The sequence below is a fragment of the Achroia grisella genome, unplaced genomic scaffold (genome assembly GCF_030625045.1).
Source record: "Achroia grisella isolate CSIRO2021 unplaced genomic scaffold, CSIRO_AGI_Agris_v1 utg2547, whole genome shotgun sequence".
In the NCBI taxonomy this organism is placed as follows: domain Eukaryota; kingdom Metazoa; phylum Arthropoda; class Insecta; order Lepidoptera; family Pyralidae; genus Achroia; species Achroia grisella.
Window position 1 is genome coordinate 96,909 of NW_026712744.1, and position 16,119 is coordinate 113,027.

General features: G+C 30.1%; 1 protein-coding gene across 1 annotated transcript; it reads right to left on the reverse strand.

The window, feature by feature from the left end:
• Positions 1 to 9,611: 9,611 nt before the first annotated feature.
• LOC131842843 (acyl-CoA Delta-9 desaturase-like) lies at positions 9,612 to 13,020 on the reverse strand. The gene is made up of 5 exons (XM_059191411.1): positions 12,962 to 13,020; positions 12,317 to 12,531; positions 11,543 to 11,673; positions 10,584 to 10,789; positions 9,612 to 10,080 (listed from the first exon to the last, which is right to left on the reverse strand). The coding sequence occupies exons 2-5, from the start codon at positions 12,525 to 12,527 to the stop codon at positions 9,612 to 9,614; spliced, it is 1,017 nt and encodes a 338-aa protein (XP_059047394.1). The 5' UTR covers positions 12,528 to 12,531; positions 12,962 to 13,020.
• Between the last annotated feature and the right edge of the window lie 3,099 nt (positions 13,021 to 16,119).

Here is a 16,119-nt window from a genome sequence, read left to right on the forward strand (position 1 = left end):
TAATTAAGTCAACTTGTTGTACAATTAAAAATTTTCATTCTCTCCCGACAGAAATGATTTATATAAAGGTGACCTCGTAATATCTTCATAAATTGTAGGTATTGAAAAACCATCTCGATCACGTCAGATCAGACAAAAGAAACACATCATAATCGATACATTCGTTTTGATGTTACGATATCTTAGACAGATACATAGGTATGTCAAACTTACAACATTCCATATTTGGCATCAGGAAGTTAATAAAGACTCTTGGTGTTAGCGACCGACCGCCGCAAACTCTTTTGACATTATATTATTCTTAAATTTATAGTTTTAGATAATTCTTTTTACATATCATGTTTTTAATACACTTCAATTATTGTTACATTGTCTTTACCATAGTTCGTTCTGCATATTAATATATTTTATTATTATATTATAATCTATCACTTGGTGTCACTCTTGGTATGTCACACCAAAAAACCAGAGGAGCGTACCTACAAACAAAGTTACGACATGATTGTATGGAATGAAACTATACTTCGGATTTAATGGGCTTTTCTGAGAACAAGACCAAATTAGTACTTGTTTTAATATCAAATCTTCGAATTACAATTTCAAATTACCTTTGTCAATTAAAATGAGAACAAGACTCTATAGAAAGTCAGTTATATAAAAGGAAATATTTGTTTTCGCAACGCTTTACAACCTAATTTTCACGCTACTTATTGTATACCAGGAAAATATGAAATATTTATTTTATTTTCGATAAAAACAAGATTTGTGTGTTGCCAGTACTGCAGAGACGGCATGTACTAATAACAATGTGCATAAGCTATGAAAGTGCTATGAAGGCACGCACAATGCGTTTGTTTTGGACATTTAGAGAAATTTTGACCACAACGTGACTGCAAATTACATCGACTACTAAATGAGGAATGATAATGAAAGCTGTGCTTAAAATACATTCTACTTTATTATCATTATCTTTATATATAATAAAATACTGATAAGGCGAATGTTTGTTTCTGTTTAAGTGTTAAGATTTAATGTAAAAAGGTTGGAGTTATTAGGAAATGTTCACAGAGTACGTTATATATTATTTAATAGGCTAAAAAAAGTTGAGATAAATATCCCCAAATCAAAGCTATTTTTTCCTAAAAATAAGCTAATTAACTTTGAAAAGGCTACCTATAATTTTATTATTTATTTTAACGAATATTTAGGTGCCCATTGCACCTAAACATTTGTTTTTTAATGTTTTTTTATTAGAATTAGTCTTGGTATATTGTAACTATTCATAAAATTAATTACTTCATACCTGTCTTTTACTCAGCTTTAACGACTTAATCTGAGCTAATTTTATTTTATTTTCTACAGCCGTTTATACGTGAAGTCTTACCACATAATTAGATAAATAGACAAATACAGTTATTGCCTCGTTATTATTTTTATATCTAAAAAAATATTACTTCAATTTTGGAGGTGTCTTGTTAGAATAATAATAATAACCCTGGATAAGGTATAAGGGGATAATAGTAATATGAATTGCTAGTAATATACTAGGCTAGGCTGACTTCCACTGGTTTCCCCTGGTATTAATGATGAATTTGTTAAGATGGGTCAACTGTTCATTCCGACCTCATGTTCCTCTTATCATCCTTGACCATTACAAAACAATCACACTCATGAATATAAATATTTGCAGCGTGCGAGGAATCGAACCTGCAACCATCGGAATGTAAGGCAGTGTACTAAACCGCTAGAATATCAAATCGTCAATTTATGTGACAATAAATATATTATATATGCTATCTTTATTATTTAAAATATGGAGATATTTACATAGATAACTTTGTCGTATAAATCCATCATGTTTTAAGCATTTGAAAATATATATTTTACCAAAGAAAAATGGTCCACATTTCCAAGTATAGTTAAGAAATCCGTTCATGTAATTGAAAGACACATTTGATATTTACGAAGCATTAGGTATCTTTAAAAAACACATTTATAGGGAATTCCGAGAAATTCACTACGAAGAAACCACTGTTAAATTCTATGTTTAGATTAGTTTGTACAGCTTTGTTTGTACAATAGCCGTTTTTTTTTATTTACCTATATTTCTAAAAATTACCGTGTAGGAAGCAAGCTATTTAATGAGTTTTCCATGGGATTTGCATGTGTTATTCTGCACCACCTTGCTTTGAACGTGTCGATATATCCATGATTTTACATCACTAGTGAATTTATTTTTTATATTATATCAGATGCTCAAATGTACATGTAACTACGTACCGTTTTTCCATATGTGTAGAATCATTTGTTATACATACTTAAAAGCAATAAATCAGGAAAGAAAAGAGTGAAAATAAATAGAAAACTACATGATTTATTGTCGGAAATTTTCTTTGGAGTGAGTATATTGAGTGAAAGAAAGAACGGATATTTGCTTTCCGTTGCTTGTTTCCTATCTACCGCCTACCGCCGTAAAGTGTCTTTTGCGTTCGTTCTCTGAATACGTAACCAAAACCAGCCAGTCCTGAATCTTTGTCGATGACTATTGGGGTTCCGTGAAACTATTGCCGTGTATTCACAACAACCATTAACTTGGTTTGTAAATAAAAAAAAAATACAGAATGTTCAATGTATATCTTTATTACATTACGAACTTTTGAAAGTAAGATATACTTTAATATATAAATTATAAAAAAATGACATATTTACTCAAAAGGAAATTCAACTTGTTTAATTATTTTTACCATAATTTTCACAGTAAACAGAGAAAATTGTATATTCAAGTTAAAAAAGTTTACTTTCAGTTGACACGTTTATAAAAAGACACAAGTAATATAAAAAGACTTGTAGTTACAAGTTTAATTATATAATGCATTATTACCACAGTAACATAAGATTTGTATTTTACACATGATACAAATTTTGTACATAATGATAATCTCTAATATTATGTATAAGTATTTTTGTGTCCAGAACTAATAACAAATGTTAAAAGCCTATGTTTGAAAAAAATATTATATATGCTTTATTGTTTACATTCCTTCCTCGTCATGAATAGGAAAATCTGCTGAAATCACAATATTCGATATCATAAGCTTCTAACAGATTGCTTCGATGCGTATGGTAAGTCCTTACTATATCCTACAAGCGTTTGTTTATTTAATAGACAAACAGTAATTATTTTTTTATAACTTTTAAGTAATTCATAAATTGGTTGGAATAATCTTTTTTCTGGAAAAATCTGTCATTATGCTCATTGATGTCTTAAATTGTATGTACTAGTTTATATTTTTTTAGATGATTATTGCAGACAAGTAAATTTAGTACAAAGATTTACCTGGGTAATTTTAAAGATCTTATATTGTGGATTGATTTTCAGCTTACAATTTGTAAACGACAGATAAATGTAATGCTTAAACCGTGTAACTTTCATGAATGTATTCATAAAGCTTGTACGTGATCCAGATTGTTTACCCACCTTCCTGCAATCTGATTGAATTGGATTTATTACAAGGTCCTTTGAGGGGGTTCTGTGTACATTTTTATCGTTTCAATAAAAAGAAATAACTATTTACTAGCAAATGTTATTATTTGTTTCGTTAGTTAAAAAATACTGAATGGGACTGACATGGGAAATAAGTTGTTGGTTATCTGGTGGTAGTAGGTAACTTACATGATTAGTATTGCAATTTTGCAGTTAATGATAAATGTTGTGGAATAATAATAACGATGTTGTCGGTTGAAACGATATATATTGGAGACTAGCTGTATCCGCGGCTTCGTCCGCGTGGAATTTAACTTTATTATTCTAAAATAAAAGTAGCCTAAGTTACTCCTTATTACATCAGCTACCTGCCAAAAAAAGTCCCGTCAAAATCGGTCATTCAGATAGACAGACAGACAAAATTTGTAATAAAATGTTATTTTGGTGTATGTACCGTATTTATATTCATTTTCAAACGAACACTCCAATTTTATTTATATATATAGATGATAACGAATGGAAAAAATGTAGATATATATATAAAAAAATCTACATACGTAATTAATTGGAAAAATAATGATTTTTATAACGATGACTTTTTCACTATTAAATGTCTGAACGGGTCTTAATTGAATTTGATAACAAAATAATAGCAAATTTAGACATACATTAGTCGCGTGTAACTAATAGGCTGTTATAAAAGCAAATATAAATATATTAAACTAATTCACGACCTCGATGGTGTAGCGGTTTAGCACACTGCCTTATATCTGATGATCGCGGGTACGCTTCCTCGCACTGTACAAATATTGGTATTCATGACTATGATTGTTTTTATTGATCTGGGTGTTTACTATGTATTTACAATAAAATAATTTCTATCAGGTGTCTAGTACCCATATCACAAGCACTGCAGTTTGAAGTTTTGAAGCAGTTTGAAACTCGATGGCACCGTGTGAATTGTCTATGGTTATAAAAAAATTATTTCAACGTCGTCCACATAACCTTTTCCTTGTTCAGCCTAAATACTACATACACAGTATGCAAATCGATTTCGTTGTTAATGCATGAAAGCGTAACACACAAATAATCAAACTCACTTTTGTGTTTATAGTATAGAAAACAATGCTTTGTTGTTGAGTTAAAGTTTACATGCAATAGACTAAATTTTAATTATGTGAAGGGAACTGTTTGTATAGATTAAGTGCTTAGTCATGTTAATCTCTACAAAGTAATTGTGATTTTATTGCTTCTCGCGAACTAGCGGGGAGGCAAATAAAGACAACTGAATTTACTAATGTATTTTATAGGTATAAAGCTGTTTATTGTTCATCACCGCGATTTCTTTTTGCTCTTATTTACATGCTTTTATAATAAAAAAAAATTCACAAAAGCGAAACAATTGTTAATTAATTATATTTGGTGCATACAATTTGCGGATTGTGATAGTTTTAGTGATTTTAATAAGTCTTATTTTTGTGTTTGTCTATTTGACGTCACTCTGTCATTCGCACAATTCGTTAATAAATACTTATTGCTTACCCGTGACTTCGTCTATCTTTTTTTACTTATTTCATTCTCTATCAGACTTTTTAGAGATACAAGAATGCTTATATCACTTCCCTAATATTCGTCTATTTTCATATCAAATTACATTAAGATCCATTCATTTAATCATGGAAGAACAGGCAGACAGACAAATACTATTTCGCATTTACAATATCAATAAGGAATATTATGATATGAACATATACAGTATGAATTGCAGTCACCCGCGACGGGCACTTCTTTATGACAAAGAAAACTGAACTCTAAAAAGAGTCAGTTTTGTGAATTAATTAGTCTATTCTAATTGTTTTAATTGTGGACATATATTAATTAAGTATATGAGTATTTATTTTACCAATAATCAACTAATCTGGACTAATGAAGTGGAGGTAGTGAAAACAATATTAATCATAAAAAAACTTGACGTTCATAAGCGGCTAAAATGTCCTACATGAATAAATTATTTTTTAGTAAATACATAGCTGTGCATATGCAACTGAGCTGGTTATAATGCTATAGATAATAATATGAATAATATACACAGAACAACATAATTATTATGTTTTTGTCACGGTAGTTTCATTACTATATTCGATGTAGGTATTAATGAAAAAAGATGTACTTAGACATTAGTAAAAGATACTGAACCTTTATGTAACTTGTATTATTGTGTTACAGAAATCTAAATATCCTAGTCTAAATTAAGTTAGTTGGTATCATAAAATGGAAACTGGAAACGAAAACCAGGTACAACGACAGATAATAATCGTAACATCACTACAAAATACTGCCAAGATAAGATGCCTGTTTTATTTTTATACAAATAGCTTCTGTGTAATACCACCCTCAGAGGCATATTCAGTTATTTAGTTATATATTTGTACCTATTGAATTCAAAATATTGAATGTAATTTGACAGACGTTCTTTATTAGTGTGTCAAATTTCTGGATACCTATACTTTAATATTTTTGCTGGTAAGACAAGGAATTACTAATATTCAGTTGGCAACTTTGTTAAAATCTAAATATTTGATTAAGGTTACAATTTTACTAATATCGTAACAGTAATGATGATGTATGGAACTTTTATGCAGCGTATAACCTAAAATATATGGGTTGGATTAATTTAATAAAGGGGTTTCGTAAGATTTATATAGGTATTTTAATATTTTAATTCAATGCTCATTTTGTAGCGCTCTAATATAATACAATATCTCATTGTGTATGTATTTACTTAGAAGTAGTTTAGAGTAACATCAAATTGTAACAAATAAAAAAGTAGTCTCCAATTACAAATATAAAATTAAGTATTTATTGTTGTGGTTTTTTATTTCGGGTTGCTCGTTTTTTTCTGTCACAGGATATCTGAGTTCACACTACTATCTTTAAAATAGTTTATTCATTTCAAGTAGAAACATTATCACATATAAACAATTGTGCAGGTATTAATATATGTGTTAAAATAAATTCTTACTATATATGTGTGTAATATATATTCATCTGCAACCAATTTCGGAGTAAAGCTTCAACGAATATTTTTACAAAAATCGAAGATACACGCCTGCAAATATGGTGAAAAGGTTATTGAACAAATTTAAAAAATGATCCCCTATTACAATACATTTTGTTTTTACGTTTTTCAGAGGTAGTAACGGAACGTGCCCGATTATTCGTATGAATTTACTCAGCATAGCTAAATCCCTATCACTTTCACTGTAATCCACTGATTAGCTTTATCAAAATGTACGATTCATTCTCTGTTAGAATATTTAATGTCTGGGTAACTTTTTAGATTATAGCTCTTTTTTCGGAACTAATTCCGGAGTTTTTTATCCAGGTCTGTAATTCTACTACAAGCATTTTACCTTAGCTTTACGTTAACTTCAAGCATTAGACAAGCATTAAGAATGTATGGTCTGATGGTATCACACACATCATATATATATACGGTATAAAATAACTTAATTCAATTAGTATTGCTATGAGTGCACAATGATGTTAGAGAGTGAACTCAAGGGAATGTGGTACGAGTATGTTTGGGTGTTATATGAATAGCAGGAAAAAGCTGACGGCTGTACTGTGATGAATAGCGTTGGCTTAGTTTATTTTAATAAAAGGAAAATTCCCGTACTTAATTAGGTATATAAATTAATCACCCCACAGAATATTATTTGTTAAATCACCAGATACGTTAAATGAAGTTGAATTTATAGAACATTAAGATTTTGTGTAGGAATATATTTAATTTACATAAGAGGAAAAATAAAATGTATGTACAATTTCAAAATGCAGGATTGCATATTGCTGACAAAGCAATAGCTACACGGAAACCATAATGCACGTGCTTATTGCACATAAAATATGTGATCAACTTTTATGTTTCATAATACATATGAAACAAACTTTGTAGTAGACTATTAAAAAATGCCTGCTATATTTTAAAACTTTTTTATGAAAAAATAAATGGCTCTAATGAATTTCTTCGGTTAATTTGCAGTATGTAACTTAGTTTAGGGAGAGCCACGTTTTTTCACAACATTAAAAAAGGGCAAGTGTTGTTTAAACCCATAAATTGTGAAAGTAATTATGTTTGAACATACCATTATTTTATTAAATGGTTGGTGCTGCAATATTGGGTACGTGGGACACAGTACACGTTTCTTTCCTAGCTGGCTCCATGCCAGCTTCCACTCTGGAATCTATTTGGCTATTAAGCGTGAAATACAAATGACTAAAAGAATAAAATAAATATACGATGTGCATTTTATTTGAATTCAATTTACATTAATCGTATAAATTCTATAACTATCTCCCAACATACATGTATTTTTTACTATGAAAAATTCATACATCACCATCCATTTCCATTTCCATCATCACAAATCCATTTCCAAACAAAGACAGTTTGTACATTTTATATTCCTATATGGGCATTACTAATAATCTTATTGTTGATATATTTATTATTTAAATTTCCAGTAAACTTACAAGTAATGAGTGATGTGGCTTCAACTACAAAATAATGCTTTACAGGTGTACATTTGGAAAGATGGCACAGCGGCGTGATGAATAATATCAAGAAACAGATATACAGCAACATTGAAAGATAGAAGTGACGTTTTTGAGAATCTTGGAAAATGGTGTTGATATGTTTCGGATCGAACGTTCCACGAACACATTTTGATCTCCATGAAATTCACCACAATTTTTTAATATAATTTATGCTTAGAAAGATATAAATTCCCGTAGCCTATGGCATCCTATCGTAATGAATATCTGCACTTCATATTATACACTGTAGACGCGAATTTTTGAACTATTTTGATAACACTCTATATAAATATAGTTTATTATAATAACTAATCATTTCAATCACTTCACGATATTATACATAACGAATTTTTGAACTATTTTGATCTCTATATAAAAAATATATTAATTATGAATACATAATTAATATCTTTTCAGAAATGTTATAATCAGGAACTAAACGATCAAAGTAATATCTTAAGTAAGATTATGCAGTATAATGATAAATAGGTAAGCGATGTTTTGAAAAGATTAATATCTTGGTACTCAATATTTCCACTACTAATATCACGTATAAATACATTTGCGTAGTCTTCTGGATTTATATATTTTCTTAAAATAATAAGAATGGCTGACAAGCAGATGGAACACCTAATAGTAAACGGTAACATTACGGGCATCACGTTATCATGTGATACCCACGTCAATCCAGATAAATAGAGGCATGACGCCTCTAATCCTGCAATTTCTCTAATTGGGTAGTGAAATAATATCCTAACACGGCTTACAAAGCCAACTACTTGATAACTGAAATAGACGAAACTGAGGTACCCATGAAGACGACTTTTTACAGTCTACCTGTAGTAAAATGTTATCGTATCTTTAAAATATTGTCAGAATTTTTCAAATCAGTGCTATTTTCAGTTCAGGAGATAAATTTCATTATAATAAAATACCTACATATTTTAATACATTACCTACGACCTATTTTATTACATTTTTTAAGCGAGGGAATAATTTGAATATAAAAATACATATTTAATGAATATATTAATTTATTTATATTTGCATACATATACATATGTGTTGTAGTGCAATATTTTAATACATCGAGATATATTGGCCGTGTGTCTAATTCTTAATAGAATTTGTAAGTACATAGAATACAGATTCTTTAAAGAAACGATAAATAAAACATTATATTAATATCATACTTAATTTTACTAAGTTGTAATAAATATGTTTAGCTTACAAAATGTAGAAATTTACTGATTAAAAGTAGAACACAACGTATTAAACTTAGATGATAGTTTACATATTAAAGTGTTTTAGGAATGTTGGTTAACAAATTATAATAGATAAGGTTGTAACAAATATGTTTAGCTTAAAAAAGGTAGAAATTTTCTGATTACAAGTTGAATAACACAATGTATTAAACATAGATGATATTTTAGGTACATATTAAAGTATTTTAGTAATATTTGTTAACAATTATAATAGATAAGTGGACAATATACTTGTAATGCTTTTATGATGCAATCAAACAATTTTATTCAGACTTAATGGGATCAACAAACGGAAATTCATCTTCCATGTCATGCTTGCTACCATCGCCGGTTCTCATCTTTCGTTTTGCAACAACTTCTGGAGATACTGTTTTCAGGTCATAAGCCAAGCCAAGCTTAGCCATCGTGTCAATGAACAACTTAGTAAAATTAAAGGGACTACCTAATTCGGATGTTTTATAATCCCATGGGAACGTATGGTGATAGTTATGGTAGCCTTCTCCGAATACTAGCAGTGATACAGGCTTTATTTCAGCTGGGTTAATATTCTTGTCATATGGTCTGTTACCCCACTTGTGTGCTGCTGAGTTTATTAGCCATGTAAGATGCATCCCGAAAATAAATCTGAAGATACCGCAGACAAAGAAAGCGTTCCAAGCAGACTCGCCCCAGAGTGTCGGTATGTATGTAGGAAGAATGAAGCAGGTCATGAGCATAATCTTCATGTAGTGCCTGCAACAAATATATTATTACAAAAATATATATTGGTTGAGTTTGTGAAAAGTCGTTTGGGTGGGTGCAGTCTCAGTTATGTCGGCCAATAAGCAGCTTGTTTTGTAAGCTATTTCGGTGGTAGGGTGAGAAAAAGCAGTAAAATTACAATGTGAGAAAAATAGTAAAATTACAGGATAAGAGGCGTGACATCTAAGTTCTAAAGTGATAAAATTATAAAACATGAGCGGTATCATATTCGACAATGATGACGTGAGGTCTTGTTCATGTATATAGGCGACGTGTACCTATCACTTACCATCAGTTTTGTAATACCATTGAAATCTCTCTCAGTTTAGACATTTCCATCGAAATGTAACCAGAGTAATACAAATGATCATACCCATGTATACAAATGTTTGTATACTGCGAGAACTTGAATCCGCGACCATCGGAAGTAAAGCGATGTGCTAAATCGCTGAACCACCTAGGCCGTACTAAAATGATGTACTGTGTAAACATACTTGTTTTGGAAACGAAGTACAGGATCGGCATATAAGTCACTGAGATCTATAGTACGTCCTTTAGCTATGACTTCCGGATGCTTGCGGACCAGGAGCCATCCAACATGCGAGAAGAAGAACCCTCGAGTGGCGTTGTGAGGGTCAGCATCGGTCTCTGAGTACTTGTGGTGAACTCGGTGGTCACGTGCCCATTTGAGCACGGGGTACTATAATTATATATATTATAAAAACATCTTTTTTATCTTTATTATACAAATCTTTTTAAATATAATAAAATTGTAAACATATGTCGAATCTAACACTGTCTGTTTATTTAATTATTCACGTAAAAATGGCTAGAGGTGAAATTGAACGATAAAATTTTTATTAAATATATAACATATTGTCCAATGTAAGCTTAGAGATAGGAGTATATTAATTTTGTACATATTTTTAATAGTTTACCTACTATTTTATTATTGAATTAATAGATGGCCTCTGTAAGTATAAACAGAATTATAATACTATATATAATGTTAAATATAGCTGGAATTTTACTAAGTAACTTCTAGAGGAAACTAGACACAATTTCAGCAATTTAGTCAAGTTTTGGCTGTATCTAAATGTATGGGTCTTAAATAATTACGAGATACAATTGGAACTCTGCATAACTTTGGGTACCAATTATTAGTTATGTATTTAACGGAAACTCAAAATTATGTTTGAAAGCAGAACACGTGCTAATATTTTAACAATATTGTTAGTATCGAGTGAGATTGGGTCTAGAAATTTGGAATCAAGGAATTAGTTTGAATCTATTATAGATAGCATAGCATTATTACATAACGTTGAGATTAAAAGTCTATATTTGTGCTCGTAATAAAATAGTAGAACCTTAGTAGAAATGTAATTGTACTATGAAAAGATTACGATACAGCTAATAATATTATAGAAGCAGAAATAAAGAAAAATCATCGAACCTGGAATGCGATAGTATTGAATAAAGCGAGAGCAACCCGTAAAGGAAAACGAGCTTTGTATGATCTGTGGGACCAGAGTCTATGTACGCCAGCTGTAATTCCCAAACCGGAAAGTAGATACAGAATATAGGCTGTAAGTAAAAGAAAAACAAAATTAGTATCAATTAATAATTGTCATTCATAAAAGAATGAATGTATCTTTATAATGAGTCCTTTATGTAGGAGCTGATAAAGTGTTTTTATCCAAGCTCCTATTGCTTAGAATATATTATCTCTTATTAAATCATTTTCACTTTCTTAATAAATATATCTTTTAAATTGTAGAGCAAAGAATCTATTTAGTTCTACTTGAATTTTATAATAATAAGAACTCAATTTAACATCATTTCTTTTTTTATCTCAGTACATGATTATAATACATATATTGTTCCATAATAATTAAATATTGTGCAAGAAAATATATTGTCATGTACAAGTATTATTAATCAAATTGTTCTGCTTCATAGTAATAATACAACGAACGGTACAATATATATATATATAATTCGAGATGGGGTACTCAGACGAATTATCGAATGTAGACGTTGAAATGACACTGTGTCTTGGATTAATTGGGATTTATTAAGTAACGAAAATCTGCCTAGAGGTTAACTTAGATTTTAATAAAAAAAATAGTGTAACCCTAAAAGAAAAAATCGAATTGGGGTAGTTTTACTTGATAGATGGTTGAAACTTAATATCCGTTAATAATTTAGGTAGATATCGTAATCTTACCTAAAACCCTGGTCCACATGTAGACGTGTCCTATAAAAAGATAAGCACCGTAGACAGCACCAATATGTGCTGCGACAATTATGATTATGTTAGGCCACACTATGTCCATTTTTCTGTCATTCGCTGACGGAGCGACTGTGTTTTCAATGTTTTCAACATAGTCATTCTCGAACAGCACATAAGGTCTTTTTATTACTCCTCGTGGTGCCATTTTTCTGTAAAAATAATATTTATATATATCTCAAAACTAGAAATGAGTATATAATATATGGATAAAGATATTTTACACTAACTGTTTATTTCATTATGTATATATATATCTAGGATTGAATTAATCAAATTAAATCATTTATTCAGTTAGGACAATTAAGCCGCTTATGAACGTCAAATTTTTTTATTATGATAATTTTATAGTCAGTTTTTTTTATATTGTGTACTGGATGTCGATGTCTAATATAAAGTGAAAATCCTGTGCATGAACTATTCTTGCCATGCACATTTGTCATTCAAGTAATCGATTCGTATTGTAATACAGATGTTTTGAATTTATTTAAAGGTAGTTCCTGTAATATATTACATTAACTAGTAAGTATAATTTAAGTGAATTTTAAGTTGTACATTAAAACTTAAAACTATTTTACTCACATAACTGAATAACGGGAAACCCTTTCAAGTTATTTGATGAATGCAAAAATCTTGCTTATCAATGGCACCTTGATCTTAAGAGAGAGCTCAGGTATTTATCGGCAGTGATGCACGATTATAATACCTAGTAAAGACTGGCGATAGCAATTTTCTCAAGCTCTTATATATCACTGAATTGCTTACATTAGACGACAGGGAAAACAATTAATGACGTGGTCAAATTGTCTGTATAGGTTAAAAGGTTATAATCGGATAGGTTAAAAGGTAATACATACATCCATGCCTGTTCAGACACGTGATATTTTATTATTAGATTTAGAATAATGCCATTGTTACATTAAGTTACATTACACTAAATAATTTATAATAATTTACATACTTACTTTTTTCAATGTATGTACATTCAAAATATTTGTTTCATCATTTTTTATTATAATCCCATATATGAAAATTAAATGACGTTTGGTGGTTTCGTTAAAACTAAAGAACGGCTGGACCGATTGCGGAAGCCCAAGGGAGGGAAAAGGTAAGAAAATATAAAGAAAGCAAAATAGTAAAAACGTGTAGGTATAATAGAATAATATAATTATAATAATAATTCTATTTCCGAATACCTTTCGACTATATACAACATTATTAGATTTTTTTTATAACATAGGGAACAAACGAGCTTGCTGCTCACCTGATGGTAAGTGATTACCGCCGCCCATGAGCACCCGTAAACCAGGGGAATTGCAAGTACGTTGTCGGCCATTTAAAAAGGAATAAGTTCTTTTCTTGAAGGTTTCAATAACGTATCGGCTCGGAAATACCATTCCTAGATGTACTAATTTCTAAGGATATATGCATTTACTTAATTGCAACCTTAAACTACATTTTATATTTAAGTATGACTATCGATTGTTTTACCATAAAACAAATTAAGCAAGCTTGCTATTAGATGGCGCTGTGTGAATTGTCTTTAATTATTATTATTTCTTTATTTATAGTCTGCTTCCTGCGCACTTGTCAGATCTTATTTTCGCACCATGTTTTCTACATGATTTGAAAACACTGACCCGATACGTAGCGCATTAAATTATACTAAAAAATCATTCTAATCTATCTATTCTATTCTAAGTACGGTTTCAACGTAACGTGCGTAAGTTTGTGACAATATAATCAATAATAATACAATAAAGCTAATAGAGTTCGTTACAACGCCAAATGAATTTTAAAAAACTTATCATATTCAATAGCCTTATTCTTGAACAAACCTGCCAAAAAAAGGAACGCTAAGCGGAAACGAAGTAATAAATAGCTCGGGTGGGCAATGTAATTCGATGGGTCATGGCACAGAACCGACTTCTTTGTTCATAGATCGGGGGTCGAGGGTGTTCGCCATTCAGTTTTAATTAAGGGATGAGTGAAACCGCGGTACTGGTAGTATTTTACAGCACTGCGGTCACAAAGAAGCGCGTAGCGTTTGACCTGTTATCTGGCTTTTAAAAATGTTAGAGTAAATAGACCTGTTTTATCTGGCGGTCATTATTTATACGTATAATTTAAAAAAATACCACGTTTTATATTTATTTGCTGAGTAAATAGTTACCCGTGATATATATCCCGTGATTTTTACTAATTATACATATAAATAGTTATGTATATAGTAATATAGATAGAGGCATATCATATATGCCTGATTATCTATTAATACGTCTTCATTTTCTATTTTACGCATTAAATATGAAAGCAATCAACCATTAAATTGTTGATCCTTGACACGGACATTGATTAATAATCATACTCTCTTTAATATGTACTATCTGTATGTATTATTAATTAATTGATCAATTATATATTAATTATCCTATTAATTTATTGTTATTGAAAAGCAATGTTTACTTAAACTATGAATTATACGTTCAAATTGTAATTTACGACACGTTTTTGTATTTAGATGACGTTATTGTCATACATTACAGCAAATAGACAAGACGCAACATAAAAGATCGTTTTTGTTTTTTACAGATGATAATAGAATGGTGCACCCGTATGACGATGGCTGACAAGTGGAATATTTTAGGATGAAATTGAAGTTAGGTCCGTTACCTTATCGTGTCACCATGAAATTTCTAGGGGGTCTGTGTAGACGTCAACCTGGTAACTGCTAACAACTCCCTCCAACGCTAACAACTAAATAAGGGTGTCCACTCGTCGGAGAGTCTATCTATCTACAAAAATATTTAGAAAATAGTCTTTAATGCTAACTTATTAAAGTAGATTTCATAATTGTAAGGCAAATTATTAACCGTCATGTATGTTTTTATGTAGCCAGTGTCGTCGGGCCTATATACGAGTACATATTGTACCTAAATTAGCAGTCGTTTGACAAGAAATATTTTTAAAATATAGGAATTAAGCATTTCATAGTGAAGAAATATTTATTTCGTTCAAATATTGAAAAAATATATATTTTGCGCTGTGCTATATTAACGCCGTGATGTACAAGTACAAAGTTTATATAAATTTTGCAAGTGTTATAGAAACCAGCCAATATCGCATCTAAATTCCATTGTCAAAACTGTTTTATTGTATTTATAAAATATATAATTATATATTGGGAATACGGATAAAAGTAGTCATAGATGAAACATACCATTAAATTGCAATTAAAAATGAGTTTAGCAAAGATTAATTGGAGCGAGACCGCGAGTTGGCCAAATCAGCGACGTTGCATGAATTTCTCCTTCTGTCATACAAACGTATTCGACTTAATTTTTCGGAATGAATAATCATCTTTATTAAGTTGATGAGACTTGTCTGAAACATACTGGAAGCTTCGTGAGAAATTATCATCCACGTTTTAATTACATTGTATTCATATCGGATATTCAAATTAAACTCATCAAGAATTGGTGAATATACTGTGCAAAATATATTTGAGGTACTTCCATATTAAATTAATTTTATTACTACCGAGGTGTTTTGTAATACAAAATTATAACTTATTACTTCTATAAAATTATTTATATCTTATATACCTATATAGATTTGTTACTTGATTTTTTGTAATCTTGAATACATTCGTACCAAATAAGAAATAAAAATGTGCCTTTAATAAAATATACGAAGTACCTATATTATTTACAATTTCTCAATAGATTTTACGACGAATT

Coding starts and splice junctions, on each gene's coding strand:
- LOC131842843 (XM_059191411.1), bottom strand. CDS start 12,527: ATGGCACCACGAGGAGTAATAAAAAGACCTTATGTGCTGTTCGAGAAT. Junction 11,674..12,316: donor CATGTGGACCAGGGTTTTAG/GTAAGATTACGA, acceptor TTTTACTTACAG/CCTATATTCTGTATCTACTT. Junction 10,790..11,542: donor TCAATACTATCGCATTCCAG/GTTCGATGATTT, acceptor ATATAATTATAG/TACCCCGTGCTCAAATGGGC.